The sequence below is a fragment of the Grus americana genome, chromosome 3, assembly GCF_028858705.1.
Source record: "Grus americana isolate bGruAme1 chromosome 3, bGruAme1.mat, whole genome shotgun sequence".
Taxonomy (NCBI): domain Eukaryota; kingdom Metazoa; phylum Chordata; class Aves; order Gruiformes; family Gruidae; genus Grus; species Grus americana.
The window spans coordinates 81,302,316-81,318,229 of NC_072854.1; the positions used below are offsets into that span (position 1 = coordinate 81,302,316).

At 46.0% G+C, this 15,914-nt stretch overlaps 1 protein-coding gene across 2 annotated transcripts in view; it reads left to right on the forward strand.

Annotated features, from left to right (window-relative positions):
- TSNAX (translin associated factor X) overlaps positions 1-2,714 on the forward strand; it is a 51,224-nt gene extending 48,510 nt beyond the window's left edge. For both annotated transcript variants that reach the window (XM_054818834.1, XM_054818833.1), the window contains exon 6: positions 883-2,714. In XM_054818834.1, coding sequence (XP_054674809.1) covers positions 883-1,257 — 375 coding nt within the window. In that variant the 3' untranslated portion in view covers positions 1,258-2,714. The remainder of the gene's footprint in view (positions 1-882) is intronic.
- The last annotated feature ends 13,200 nt before the right edge of the window (positions 2,715-15,914 follow it).

A 15,914-nucleotide genomic window follows, 5' to 3' on the forward strand; every position in this document is an offset into this window, starting at 1 on the left:
CTGTTGAAGAGATTCTGCTGTAAAGCACTTTTTATTTTTTCTTCATTCTTTCAGTAAGATATTTGCAAAGAAGCCAGGTTTTTAGCTTAAGTTCATTTGTTCTTACCAGAAGCAAACCCGTTGTGGCACACTTGTTTTAACAAATTGCAAAGTTGTTAACCCCTGCATACACACCTATGACCAGATTTGTGAATTTGGGTGGATAGCACATTATGGGAACAAGGGAACAGAAAGAAACCTGCCTTGTCTCCCAAGTTACCAATATTTTGGCAAGAAAAAGTATTGGAAGCTTGGATACAAGCTGTAACTTTGTGATGAGTTTTCTTCATGAAGTATCTTTTTTAGCTATTTTAAAGAGTTCAGTTGATATAAAACAGATCTGAGAACTGTCAGTTTCTTATAGAAAATATATTTTGAAATTCAAGATACTATTACAAAATTATGTAATTTGTTTTCATAATGCAGACTCTTTTGGGTTCTTGATTGCTTTGATAGCTTTGGACAGATCATTTAGGGAAAATTTAAATCTATTAGGCGGAGATCTGTCGGCCAAAAAAAAAAAAAAAAGCAACTGCAAGTAAATGTTGGTACAAAGACGTGATAATTCTGTTTGCAAATAGAGATGGTAGAAGCAGGGTATGTTTATCATGCTTGCTAGAATGGAAATCACATCTCAAGTGGAAATGATGCTTTCATACCTTCTGGTATGCTGGAAGGAGATTAGTACTTCTGAAATCAGACTCTGTGAAAGTACTGTGCAATTTAATTTTCCGGAATGTTTTTAATTACCAGTTATGTTGGGTAAGTTAGTGTGTATTTGAACCACTATAGACTGCTTTTTCATAGTTCTCTGTACTGGACTTTGTTCTGTTCTGCCCTCAGACCTCCAATTCCCATGATAAGCAACCCCACACTTGGAGCCTGAAGGTAACACCAGTGGATTACCTGCTGGGAGTGGCTGATCTAACTGGAGAGCTGATGCGGCTGTGCATCAGCAGTGTTGGAAATGGTGACATAGACACGCCTTTTGAACTGAGCCAGTTCTTACGTCAGATTTATGATGGTTTTACTTTCATTGGCAACACTGGACCGTACGAAGTATCTAAGAAGCTGTATACCTTGAAACAGAGTCTGGCAAAAGTAGAGAATGCCTGCTATACATTAAAAGTACGGGGATCTGAAATCCCAAAGCACATGCTGGCTGATGTGTTCTCCACCAAAACGGAATTGATTGACCAAGAGGAGGGTCTTTCTTAAAATAAAAAGACTGTCACAACTGAGAAGGGAAGAGGACTTAGAGAAAACTTCTTAGTTTTGGTTTGTGGGGTTTTGATCCTTCTGAAAGCTTTTTAGGTAGAGACATTTTTAGTTTTATCTATGAGAAGATTGTTTGCAGTGGTAATTTGTAACCAAAAATACTTTTTATGATGTGCAAGAGAACAAATGTTTGACTTTGTCCTCTCAGTATGGAATTTCCTGTATTGCTCCATTGTATCTTCTTTCAGAATGACCAAAATTTCCACTGCACCCTACACCAGTGACTGTCAGTTGTGTGAGTCACCTCAAACTGTTGTGGATGCTGTTATCAGTTTTCAGCAAGCACAGCAGTGGAAAAAAACGGTTAGGTACTGTTATTTAGCATTATCCATAGGTTTCTGCTGACCCCTGTTTTCTGAGTATTTGGGTTCTATACTCATGCCATACCTAAAATGATGCACCTATGTATATATAAGTTCATCCCTTGACCTGAAAGTGAGGTGGACTCAAAGGTGCCATGCAACTTAAGTTTTTTCTGATTACCACTTTTGAGCATGAAACTGAAGCTAAATTAACTTTTTACCAATTGATAATGAAGCTAATTACACCAGATAAATACTGCTGTGTGCTCATTCTTTTGGGGTCCGTTTAAATTGAGCTCTGTTCAAATTAACACTGGTACTTCACAGTTTTGACATGAGCTAGAAAATCCACAAAAAACAAACTGTGGAATGTATTGGGTTACATTTTTTGTAATACACTTTAATGCAGAATCTGACATCTTTCTGTTTGTAGACAAAAGCAGAAGACCTATCAACTATGTTTAACATGAATAATTTGGTGTTAGGACAAGTAGTTTTTGGCCAAAACAAACGCGGGGTGGTGTTGGAAGTCTGTTCTCTATTGTTTGTGCTGCCCTGAGGACCTCCAGTGGGGTTGAACTGGTACAAGTGAAAAAGGGCTGGCCAAGCTTTAAATATCTGTTAGCAGGAACTATATCATGTGCATGTTCCTATGGAAAGGAAATTGCAAACAGAAATAAGGCAGACATTCTGACTTCCACATTTATCTTTGAGGTGGGTATGTCACCATTGGCAAAAAATCAGGGCTTTCTGCCGGTGTCTGAAGTTATGAAAGTCTGATAATGTACATTATGCTAAAGGAAAACAGATAAAACAACATGATCTTTAGACTCCAGGAAATAGGCCTCCCAACTGCAATTGAAAATACTGCATGTTTTTTATTTCCACTTCCATATGCTGTGATACTGCCAATATTTTTCCCATGAGCATGTCCTGAGAAGCTGGTATTATCTGATATATGGATAGGAATGGGTAAATACATTTTTGTCACATTTTTCCATTGTTTCCATATAAAGCAATATGTGGTGGGTTGAAAAAGGAGTGGCTTTTTTCCTATTGTTTAATACTATTTTTTACAATAAATTCTGAAAAGCATTCACTGCCTGTACATTGGTCCTTTTGCCCGTCGGTCCCAGTGGGAAATAATGGTGCGAGTTTCCCCACTGTGTAGGACTTGACGTGGAAATTTCCCTCCATTTCTATATTCATACTTTGAGGGGCACTTTCTAATCCTGAATATCTTTTCTTTTTTTCCCCTAACTGTTCTGTGAAGTCTAAAAACTAGTTAGGATAGAAACTTCGTGTGATCCTCTTGAATTAAAAAAAATGCAAAGGATTCAGATGACAAAAGTTTATTGCTGGAATAAATCTGCAACAGTACCCACGTTTTTACATCTCTCCCTATTTTTCTCTGCTTTTTTTCTGATGGGAGGAGGAGAAGAAAGAAGAAGGATACTTATTAATAAGGAATGGTTTGATTTTTTTTTTGTTTTTTCCCCAGAAATATATGCATCTAGTATTTCAGTTGATGCAGGTAAGAGCATAGTTCTGTGTCTTTTGACCCAGCTAAATCTACTGCAAGTAATTGCATGTTGAGTGTATGTGTGTGAAGCGAAAGCAGATAGTTACTAGAGGTATTGTGTGATATTAAACAGAGGTCTGTCTCTTGACTGTCCTAGCAGCTATCACGTGGAATTTAAAAATTTTCATGGCACAGTCTGAAAAGAGATGAATTCCAGTGCGTGGCAGTGCTTGGCCGAGTGACGTTCTGCCTCTAGCTGTGGAACGAGCACGCTTTAGTCAAACAGCTACTGCTTTTGTGCCGTCATTCATTATTTTAAAATTACAGATGTCTAAGAAGCGTAATTTTTTTTCTAGCAGTCTTCAGAGGTTCTTTCAAAAAATACATATTGGTTCTAATGATTTTGAGATTTAAATTTTCTTTAAGGCTAGAGAAAACTTTTTAATGACAGATGTGATTTCTAAACTTCAGGCTGCCTGTCCATAACTAAAAGCTGTGAGTAATTTCTAATAGGGAGCAAAGCGTATATGTGGTGTATTAAAACACCAGCACAGATGGGAAATAGCTAATGGCCTGCAAACCTCCTGCTCAAGGAAATATTTTCCCCAAAAAACAATTACACTGTAGCTATTTGAAAAGTGACAGACATTTATCAGCAAAACAAGCTGCTAAACAAGCAATGGCAATTTTCCCATTTCTTATCCCATTACTCTGTGGAGCTATTGATATGCTTGGTCTACGGCCAGAACAGGACTACGTCATAGCAGATGTTTCACGAGGGCAGCTCTGCGTGCTAAAAATCATCTGCTTTTCTAGAATCTCCTTTCTCAGAAATGATTTTGCTTTATGGGTTTGCTTTTGTCCGGACTATTAATTTGCAGTGAGGAAAATAAACCCAACCACATTTGGCTTTCCAGAACTGCCAGAGAAGTTATGCAAGAGAAACTTCCTGTTGACAGGACACGTCTGTCTGTCTACTTAGGGTCCTGCTTAGTTGGGTTTTCAGGGAGTTTATTGAAAATCAAAAGCAAAAAAAAAAAAAAAAAAAAATCTTATAATATTTAGCATATTTAGGTGCCTTATGGAATTCTATGGACTGGATTCCGGCGCTGCCCTCGAAGACTTGGCAATTTAAGAGCAGGCAAAAGAGCAGCCAAGACAAACAAAAGGAAGATGGTAGAAAGGGGGGGAGATGAGGCGACAAGGGGAGGACAGGATTTTTACCAGAAGACCGCGTGTGGTAATTGGTTGGTATACCACTTCCCATTTCAGAAAAGAAACTTGTCAAAACTTGAGCAAGTCTGGAGTGTGACAGTAAAGGGTTAGTTGGGAAGGGCAAAGGCAGTGGAGAGGCAAAATAGAAGGAAGTGAGGTAGAGACAAAGAGGGGAAGAGTGGCAAGGAGCGGGACAGCATGGAGGAAGAGCAGGCTGCGCTGCAGGACAGCGGGTGCACGTGTGGGTAGGGTGGGACTGGGGAGGACGTGGGACAGGAAGACAGCTCTGCAAGAAGTTGGAAACAACACTTCGAAACCGGGTGACTCAGCTATAAAAGACACTTGGAGTTGACCATAGGAACCAAATTAGAAATGACCACAAGGTCCCCCAAGCATGTCTGTCTGTCTGTCTATCTATCTATCCATCCTTGGGTCGTAAACTGGATTTTCTAAGCAGCTGAGAACCTGCGGGTCCTGGCCTGAGCAGGGTTTGCCAGCTTCGAGCCATGCTGTCGCAGATCAACAAGCAGCTCTTAGCTCCCACGCCACCCAACTTCCCATGCACGTCCCCTTTGCTCCCGTATTGGTAGCACAAACCTTGATGTGTGAACTACCACCACTTGCAACTGTTAGAGACATGGTTAGATACAGTTTTTAACATAAAGGAATGCTTACGGTGACCACTGTTTTCCCCTTGTGTGCTGTTCACGTGTCCATTTCGCTGTCATTGCTGCTCCAACCCCCTCTCTGTTTCTTCCCTTTCTTTCCTTATCCTTTCTCAGGATATACTGTTCTTTTGAGCCATTGTCCATGTCCATCCCAGGGTTCGGTCCTTTCTGTGTTTAGCTGGCATCCCGGGGTAAACCATCTCCATGCAGGAAGAGGAGTCGGTTGGTTTCTTAGGTAGGTTTGTCTACTTGGACCTCCCCATTTGAAAGCAGTGCTCTGGCTGTGAGAAGAGAGGTCTGGTAGTCCTGCACTCAAAATGCCTGGTGCGTGTGTCCTACGGCAGCCGTAGTGCCACGTGTCAGGATGGATGGGTGGGCAGATCTCATGTTGCTTTTGCAGGTGAGCAAACCTTAGTTATTCTGAGGTTTGCAATCATCGTGAGCCAAGGTAAATTGCCTACAAACATGAAAGAAGTTTCTTCTCCAGTTCTCAGGAAGGTTGTCTTTGAGGAGTATTATTTCCCACCAACCTGACCCATGATCCCTTTGAAAGGCCTGTTTGCAGAATGTAGCAGAAGAGACTTGCTTATGACTTCTTTGGAGCCAGTTGGTGCCTTCTTGAACACTGGCCAAAAGTGATGTGATGGCTCTTTCTCAGCTCCTCCCACAGGCCAGGCAGGCTGGCTCTGGTGTCCCTCCGGCCACCCAGGGGCTGAACTCTAAGCTTCCACTATTGGATTTTGCAGACAAGTGACATGTGGGTTCATCCTCTTTTTTTATTTTTCTTCCCTAGCGGTGTTGTTTTCGTGCCATGCAGATGTTTGCTCCTCCCAAAGAAAGAAGCTGTTGTGTAGGCTCTGCTCCTCCGCTGCCACAACAGGTCAGATGACTTCCTGAGCCCATCATAAACTGTTTCTCAGCTACTGGTGCAGTGCAGGTTTCATGGGACATCATCTATCTTTGGGCACTTGTCCCACAGCCCTGTGCTTTCCTGCAGCCTCGTGAGTCCCTTTTAGTCCAGAAGGGTCCTACCACTTCCGTTTAATTCTTCCTCCAGGTCTTCCTCTCCTCTGATGGCCCCAGCAAGAAGAGCTGACAGACCTGACTGTGCATAAGTGGATTCAGAAATAGTCCAGGTTTTGTTAAAATGAGCTTTTGCACGCTCGGGGACGGGAACCAGAGGGGCGAAGGATGCACTTGAATAGACAGTCCTGGGTGTTTCGATGTCATGGGACTATTGTTAAGCGCTGGCAGTCTCGTTTCAGGGGGATGTTATTTCTCTCCTTGCAGCAAGGACTGTCGGTAGGTATGCCCTCCTTTGTGTACCTCGCACCTCAGGGCGAAGGTGATGGGCTGTGAGGGAACGTGAGCGCGATGCCGTGGGGCGAGGCCCCAAGGCCCTGTGCCGCATCAGTCGGGAGCCTGGAGCCGCTCCCGGCTCCTCCACCTTCCAGGCCGGTTTCCAGCGCTGCCGAGCTGAGCTCCTGCGGCTCTCCGGAGTCGCCCAAGGCAAGAACCTGCCCTCAGCCCTCTATGGGATACTCGCACGTGCCGGTCCGCCGCCTGCCGCGTGCGTGCCCGCCCGCGTGGTTGCGCGCGCGCGCGTGCCCAGCGGGCAGGTGACAGCGGTAACACGCTGATGCAGAGCTTCCAGCCAGCCTCGGTAAAACCCTGTTTTCTCAGCGGAACCCATTTTTCTGATCCTTTCCCCGTTTATTGAGCTGCGTGTGCATTTGCACTGCCGCCCGTCCCCCCGTCCCGCCCCGTTCCGTCCCGTCCGCCCCCCCAACCTCGGAGCGGCACGCGCTCCCCTGCCGCCGGCAGCGCGCGGAGAGGGGCCCCGGCGGCGCGAGGCGGGCAGGGCGCGGGCAGGGCGCGGGCAGGGCGCGGGCAGGGCGCGGGCAGGCGGGCCGGCTGCCTGCTGACACCTCGTGGTGCAAAACGTTTCCTCCGCCTTCCTCCCAGACCTTTTTTCCAGCCTTTTCAGCCCAGCCTTTCCCTGCGGCGGCTCCCCGTTGATACGCTGCTGCAGAAACGTTGCTTTACAGGAGCAAAGCCGTAATTAGCAAATAATTTCGATTCTTATTTCTTAATTGGAGTTACCTGTGCGGAGTCCTACCGATTTGCTGTTACATCGCTGTTCCTAAATCACTTGGGCTCATTTTAGGTTCTTAGCTCTCTCTGAAAACTTTTATCGTCTGTTAAATGTTGGGGTAGAGTTTGCCTGGGACCCACTTTAAAAATGTGTTGTATGGGGAAAGGGGAGCCGTGGGCATCCGTGGCGAGACACCCGAGTTTGTGACTAAATCGTAACGCTCATTGTAAAGAATGTAAAAGGTTTAAACTCAGCCTTAACAGGGCCTGTGCTCTATGGGAAACGGTCAGGGCAGCTATAAGCTTTCAATTTATTTTAGATATATGCTATACTTTAACTTCTCTGGGCCTGCTGCCTTACTAGAAGGATTATTTGTCAATTATTAGAGAACATATATTTGTTCTGCCACCTAGTGTCCAGCTCCTGAAATACTCAAAACAAGCTTTTGGGGGTTTTTGGGTTACAAGTTAGTTGTTCTTTTCTCTGTAAGTTCTTATGAACATAATTAATGGTGCAGTGTATGCTTCATGTTTAGACTTAGATAGGCCTCTGATAGTAATAAATTATACCTGGCACCTTCTCCAATTTGGAAATTTTGGGAATACCAGGGAATAGCATATGTTTATTTTATATCTCATCACATGTGTGTATGATGTTTTGAAGACAAATAAATAAAAAGCCATGAGAAACTTTGACTAAACTTGTTCTTGCAGACTTGTGAATTACACAAATACTCTTATTTGAGCTAGTACGTTTAAGGAGTAGTAGTGCTAATAAGGATTTGTAGACTTGCGTCCTAAATTCCTTAATTTATATTATAATCATGCTACCCAAACAAGAATATGCAAGCCTTTTTTTAGCTGTTGAACGTCTGGTATAAAATCAAACGCTTCTGCAGGTGTGACTGTGCCTGTGTACTTCCCCGCCGTGACTGTGGTTGCCGCACAAAACCCTCAGGTAGAAAGCGCAAGTGGCTTCAAACCCACGAGACTTTGCGTCTGTAGCATAAAAGAAGCAGCTGTGCTGCACTCTGTGACGAGAATGGGGCTGGGGCTGGTGTTTAGCTGATGCTAAAGGTGAGTCGGTCCCTCTCGTCGTCCTGGTCTGTCAGCTCTCCCTTGCCCTGTGCTGCTCGGGGGTGCCACGGGCCGACGGGAGAGACCTGGCATGCACCGCAGCAGAGGGATGCTGGAACACCGCAGTGGGCTTGTAAAGGGGATAACACAACCCGAGTTGTTACCTGCATTGCGCCAGTGGAAAGACACTGATACCAAAACTGCATCGATAGACGTCAGAAATGGTGGCACTGTCACTATGGAGACATTTATTCTTCTAGAGGTCGTTCAAGAGTTTTTTAAGGGTCCTTCTCCTACAGGGCCCGTTCATTACTGAGTACCTTCCACAGGATACCCACCCTGGGACTGAAAGCTATTGAAGAGCACACAGATCTCCTGTTCTTACACCCGCAGTTCCTGCTTGTACTACACTCAACTCCAGGGTGGTGGGCTGGCACACGGGAAACGATTGGGCAAGGCTGGTATGTCTGGGCACATGGCTGCAGAAATCTATTGCTACCCAGGTACTCTGCAATGCAAAATTAGTCCTGGTTTACGTCATATCTGAGCATCTTTGGCTTTTTGTAGCTTAGCTGGAGGTCAGATATCCCATTCATGTAAACTGCTTTCTGGATTACAGCCACAGGAGGAAGGAGATGCTAGTTTGTTTTAAAGCAGTTCCTTTGCCTGTGGAAGATCACAAGTTTTCCGTCTTTTTCCATCACAGCTTAACAAAGAGTGAGATTTCGCGTGAACCTCTGAACGTATAGGACCCAACTAGCACTGTGTATAAAGGAAGGAGAAATTTGGAGTCTTCTCAGTCTTTTGGATAAACTTGGATAACATTCCAGGTGATGTCTTCAGTAAAACCACTTTGAAATCCCTAGCTCTGGCAGGGAGGGATTGGCATCCCTCACCTGCCGAACCTCAGCAGCTACATCCTGCAGCTCTGCCTCAGGTCAAAGCTCTCCCTGAAGCTATGAGGAGCTCTGAGCTGAACTCCATGCTCCCTCTGGGCAGCAGGAAAACCCGGAGACAGGCAGCTACAAAGGTGTCTCTGCACCTTGGCAGCCTTTCCCTGACTCATCTGTGGCCCTGCTTCTTTTCTGATTCTGGTCTCCTTTGCTTTTGGGAATCACATTTTGCTGTAGGGTGTTACCATGAGGGTTTGCTGATGCAGCACCTGAAAACCGAGTAACTGGTATATGTGTACATACTTGTATTTTTGCCTTATTTCCTGCGCACTACCCTCCCCGCTGCCCTGCGCACACACACGGACCATACCCATAAAGATGTGGAGAAGGAGGTGAGGTGAGAGAGTTTGCTCACGCTGAGACACCCACTGCAGTAAAGACAACAGTTGACTGAAAAAATGCAGAAGAGCATTATGAGACTGGAGAGTGACAGGATGGGGAAACAGACTGACTGTAGGTGGATGTGAAGTGATATACATAAGGAAAAATAACCTCTGTGTCCCCTCTTCAAGAGCAAAATGTTGGGATTTCTTCCATGAAAATATCAACTCAATGCTTGTCAGAAAGCAAAAAACCACCAGAAAACAGTCAGATGTTTGGAAGTATTAGGAAAGAACTAGGAAAAAAGATGAGGATATGCTGTATAAATGTCACTATATGAATCCCTAGGTTACCTGCTTTTGAGTGTGACTCTCATCCCTCATCTCAAAAAGGATATAGCAGCACTGGGAAAGGTCCACAGAAGGGCAGAAAGGATGAACAAAGGTAGGGAATAGTTTATGAAAGGAAACTATGGAAATCCAGTGACCTGGAATTCTTCAGCCTGAAAACAATGACATTAGGGAGGGTATAATAGAGGTCTACAGAGTTATGTGTGCCATAGAGAAGGTGCATATGGAGCAACCATTTACTGTGTCTGCCAAGAGAAGAATTAGACACCATCAACCTCAGCTGGCCGTAGCCAGGCTCAGAGCAAGCACCAGCCGCTGGTGCCTCGCGCAGCAGGTACGGACCTGGGGAACCCCTCACCCGTGGGTGCCGCGTGTGCCAAAAGCTGGAGTGGGCCCAAGGGGAGGCTGGGCAAGCACTTGGAGAGCGTGAGAGCCACTGCGGGTTACTGACTCCACAGACCAAACCGAGCTGAGGAAGCCCCTGAGGCCCTTTCAGGCCCAGGCTCCTTTCAGGTGAGCGCTGCTTTCGGCTGGAGGGTTGCCTCCCCCCCCCCCGGAGCGTTGCCCTCCCAGCCCAGTGTGGGCGAATGCTGCGCAGCTGGGCAGCCCCCCGCAGGGGCTGAGCACAGCAACAGCAACCAGGATGGTGCACGCCCGGGGGGAAACAGCCTGCGCTCTGGGCCAGCTGCGGCTGCTGCTGGGGGTTTCCTCCTCCTTCCCAGGAGGGGGATGCAGGAGGTCTCCTGAGAGGTGTGTTTGTGCGGAAGCAGCCACAAACATGGGGAGGGAGGATGCGGGCATAAACTGCTGTGGCCATACTTATGCCCTCTTGTGTTTCAGCACAGGAGAACAGAGTTTAAACAAGGTTTCCTGAGTCATTGAAGCCAAACGCTTTCTACCAGAGCCAGCTATGTCTTGCGCCTTTCACCTCAAGCTCCCTCAGCAAACCGGTCGGGTTTCTCATGAAGGGCTCGGGACCGGGAAGAGGACAGGGTGAGGGTGGCCACAGCTCCTAACCACAGCAGGGCACGGGCCCGAGGAGCGGTGGGGATCCAGACCATGCATGTAGCAACGCCCAGGAGAGACCACTTGGGCACCTCAACACCAAGCAACTGCTGGACGTGCTTCAGGCAGAGCTCTACAGCACAAATGGGACCATCGCAGCATCCCCCAGGCTTGACCCGAGCTCTCACCTCACCACAAAACTTGCACCGCGTGAGCTAACGCAGGTTTTGATGTCGATGTCCTTAAATTGTTTGTCTCTGTAACAGGCTTGTATTGATTTAGGTTAATTTGGTTACCCAAAAAAAGAGTTGTGCTGATTGCTCTAAATGGATTAAATAGTGATTTTAGTTGAACTGATGGCAGGCTTGTGAGTAGACAGGGCCTGGAGCTTTGCAAGCTAATGACTTGGCAGTAATGCAATGAGGTTTTTTAGACAGCTGAGACCAAGCTGTTGCTTTAAATATAAGACTGTAAGTGTTACTATTCTAGTAGATGGTCTCCCAAACGTGATAATTTTCCACTAACTTGGGCTCCTTCTGAATCCTGGCAGATGTCTTTGCTAACTCTTGCTTTTCTGATAATAATTTGGCAAGTACTTTTACTCCAAATGGATTTTGGATTAAATCCAAGTGTAAAACATGTAAAATTTCCATTTTTTGGCAAGATTTTCTAATTTTTGTTCACCTTCCCAGCCTGCTACATTTTCCACATTTTTGGCAATGGGAAAAAAAATTCATCTTAATTTTTTATAAAAATTCAGATAGAAGAAAAATACAAATGAGCCCAGATCCTGCCAACAGCAGAGACCTTTCCCCACAAGTGAGATCTGGGAGGAGGACAGGCCCAGAAGCAGCCACTGTTTAATTTCTTCATTCAGAAAAGAGCAAGGATGAGATTAACCCTTGGTCATCAGATCTTTCGTGCCCATATCATCTCAATGGGAAGAAACCACTGTACCTGCATAAAGTCTTTCCTGCCTGCCTCTGAACCACCCGACAGCTTCTTCCAAGTGAACCTGCCTTCACAGGTCTTTTCTCCATTGAACTGCAAATCCCATTTTAATCCATCTGCTTTCTCTGCTTTCTCTGTTGATGTTTCTGTCTCCAGGTTGGGCCTGAAATTTGAGAAGAACGTGACTCCAGACCAATGAGTCACTGAGCCTTGGTTATCTTTGATTTGCAGGGAAGTCTACTGAGATACTGAATAAACTTTAGCTCAGAAAACAGCAGTCCAGCAGGTAAGTTGTGATCTGTTCCTGTCTTAGGCAGCTTTATGGAACCAGAAGCAGAAAGTTGGTGGCAAGAATGAAAGGAGACTTCATGCCTCAGAGGACAGAGAGAAAAGGAGGAAGGAAAAGCTCAGGGCTACCAACAGGACGATGATTGAAGACCAACAACCTGAATTACCTAAAGAAATGAGCATGTGGTAACCCAGTGTGCACTAAGATGAATTTTTGGCAAAAAGATTTCTATACCATGAATGTATGTCGGATCCTGGAGTGCTTTCTGCATTCCTGGATCCTGGAGATTGGATCCCGATAACCAGAAGCAAACGTAGAGGTGAAGCTGTGGGAGAGGGGCAAGACACAAATCAGAGGTTATAACATTTCTGGAGGAGCTGGGTTACCCAGAAGGAGTAACAAACTGATTCTCTGTCCAAAACATAGGCCAAAGAGATCAAGGAAATCAGCACTGTAAAAGCAAGGAAATCAGCACTGCAAATGCAGCAGCTTCCTGGGGGTGGTGGTCAGTAAGGGGGATGGAACCACAGTCCTGCAACCACAAATTTGCAGTCTGCTTGTAACCCTTTGGCAATAAGCACTGTGGAAGCCATCTCTATCTTCACTGACCTCCTCGTGAGAGTGAGCTGCTGGTGGACAAATGCCCTTTTGTCCCTCCTTCTAACCCACAGCGTGTCCTCAGCCGTTCGTGCAACCCCTGGGTCTCCGACTGCACTCACCCCTCTCGCATACATCCTCGGCGCCCATGCCCGGGGTGTATCAGCATCGCAGGACCACTGACACATTGTCCTCATGCAAGAGAAAGGGAGCTGATGCTCCACTATGCACTTAGGACAAGGATACAGGAACACTGTGGCAAAGCAGGGCCCTGGATCCACATGCCCCCCAGACCCCGTTCATTCCCATTCATCACCCTGGATGTAACGTCCAGCCCCCATAAAGTAAACCTGCACCAGAAGCCAGATCTTCCCCATCCTATACCCAGTCTCTCATTGAGACTTCTTATCCACAGACCATGGAGGCCAGGGGCTTGGAGGCAGAGATATTTGTCAGGTAATAATTACAATATCATCTTCTCACCTTGAACACCTGAAATGTGGGTGAACAAATCTTAACCAAACTGACCGAAACACAGCGCTGACGGACAGCTAGACCGGGAGTGAGGCCATCTAATCCCCTCCTCCCATTTGCCATCAGGTGGTGTCAGATCTCCTTCTGGACAACTTCAAAGCTATTCCAGGCTCACAGCAGAAAATGCTGCCCTGCCCTGGAACACAGCTCTCCCTGGGCTATGAGTTGTAAAATAAACTCTCAGATCGGAATGGCCGGATTTGCTACAAAAGACTACAAAGCTCACAACGAGTAAAAGAATGTCCTACAAAATCTTCTTCAGACTTCCCCAAGCCTTTTCCATGAAACAATTAGTGGATGCTCTTGTTTTGAACTCCGTGACTCACTCCTGTAATTCAGCTGTGGCCTGTGATTGCTCAGTTGCTTAATGCGGCACGGGGAAATAGGCAATTGTGAGAATTTCCTTTCTCTCTCCCTCAGCCTCTTGTTGTAGTTCTGTGGCATGTTCTACCGCAGCACTGAGCGACCGCAGCCTGGATGCTCGCATCCCAGATGTGCTGGCTCACCCTTCAGGCAACGCTTCCTCACACTATTAAACCGTGATCAGGCAGGTTTCTCAAAGAGAAAATGCATCTCACTGCATTTTACAGTACTTCATAATCCAGCTGCAAGCACAGTCCTTTTATCAGTGGTCTTAACAGTTAACTTGTGGCTTGGGTCTACTAGAGTTTTATTTCTAATTTGGTATCTTCTGCCTGTGTACATGTGTGTGCCTATTTGTAAAAACTCCATTAAAGATAATAGACTATTAAAGCACTTACACTGGCTAATGTCTCCCACATTTTCTATTAAACATATTTAACTTTGCCAGTCAGCAGTTTATTTAGTATTATGATCTAGTAAGTGATTTTTAATCACTGGATTGGCATAACATACACATTTGTGTAACTTTCCAAGTACATGGTATGTACGAAAGACATTTAACAATTAAACCAAAAGTGTTTCCAGAGATTCCCAGCACCCACAGAATACATTTGGAGGCTCCTCTGTGCTTACCTTGCCTTGGTCATGCTGTGATAATTTTGGCAGCAGAGCAAGGAAAAAGCCCTGAATAATTTGCCAACTTTTGCACGTCCAAAAGAGAATGAAAACAGAAAACTGAAAAATTCCTCCTGCTGGTACCATGCACCAGAAACCCTGCCCTGCGTCCATTAAACAGCACTGTACGCTTGTCAGAATGAAAAGGCTATGTCATTCACTGTCTGACTCCCAAGTGCTAAATTTCTGCTGTTAACAGGGATGGCAGAAGGGGCTGTTGGAGGAGTGGTCTGGACAGAGGGAGCAAGCTGCAGGGTCCTTCACGCAGGGCTCCCTCCAGCCTCCGGGGGTGGCTGAGCCAGTGACTCCCATGGCCGCAGGCAGCAGCTGCTCCTTTGTCAGGGTTTGGGGGCGAGGGCTTCTCGCTTGTCTGCTTTTGACTTCCCTCTGCTTGGTCTCTTCTCTCAGACATTTCTTTTCACCCTTAGTCTCTTTGCTATTTCCCTTCGGTGGTTGCTTTCCCTCTTACCACTCATCTTCATTTCCTTCCATTTCTTCCCCATTTCCTCTTTTAGCTTCCCTATTTCTCTTGCTTTTCCCTCTTGCTTTCTGCCGAACCATGCGCACCGCATTCTCCTTTTCCAATCATTTTCCCAAGGGCTGGATCACAGCAGCTGTGTTTGTGTGGCTGTTCGTATCACCGGTAGCTTGGGGCACTCAGACGAGGAAGGTGATCCACTCTCTGTAGTCACTGTGGAGAGACGGGAGCCTCCAGAAGGTGACTCAGTTTTTAAGGCTGTCGAAAGACCTTGTGAAGACTGATGTCCTGCCATGGACTGTGTGTAAGAAAGATGAATATCCTAACTTGCGAGCTTTGAATTGGGGGCCACAAATCAGAGCATCTTCCCTCTAGCCAACGTTGCCCTCCGGGTGCCAGACTTCTGCCTGCACCCTGATGGTCTGCACAAGCCCTGCCTGCAGCACAGCAGCAGACTTGCTGACAGAGCTTCGCAACAGCTTTCCCCCACCTAAAGTCCCATCTCTGTGCTACAGACAAAGCATTTGGTCCAAGCGAGCATTTTTGCTCCTGTTCCTTTTTTGCTCTAAAAATAGGTCTCATGTAAGGAATAAGGAAATAAAAGTGAAAAGGGAAGCGAAACTTTCATTCTCACCCAACCATTTAAAAGCAGGTGTCTGCACAGTTTCCACGGCTTTCGTTTTGCTGGCAGAATGTATCCCAGGGGTTAACTGCGACATTTTGAATGGAGGCATGTTTAACCTTTTCAGTAGCAGATCACACAGGAACCATGAATCACAAATGCAGCCTTATCTCCATCCAGACATTTGTTCCCAAAGAGATTTTTCCAGTTCTCTGTGATGAGACCAAGAAAATACAGGCGACATTATAACAACCCCAACAGAGTTTCTCCGTAGACACGCTCTATTTTATACTGAGGTTGCTGACAAGCTGTTATGTGGTAAAAGTCTATTTTCTATGTAGAAATCCGGTCCTACGATCTCCCTGGGAGATTTTGTCAGTGGCTTTCCTAGGATTTCACCTCCAGCCCGGATCACAGCTTTTATTGCTTGCAGGTCCAGGAATGCAAAAATTTGTCAAAGTTGCGTGCTCCCTCCCCTTCCCTGTGCATCGCTGCCCTCCCTTCCCTTTTAAACACTTGTGGGCACAGGAGGGATGACCGCTTTCCCCACGAAGGTGCCTTGTCCCCCAGGCAGGCTCGGT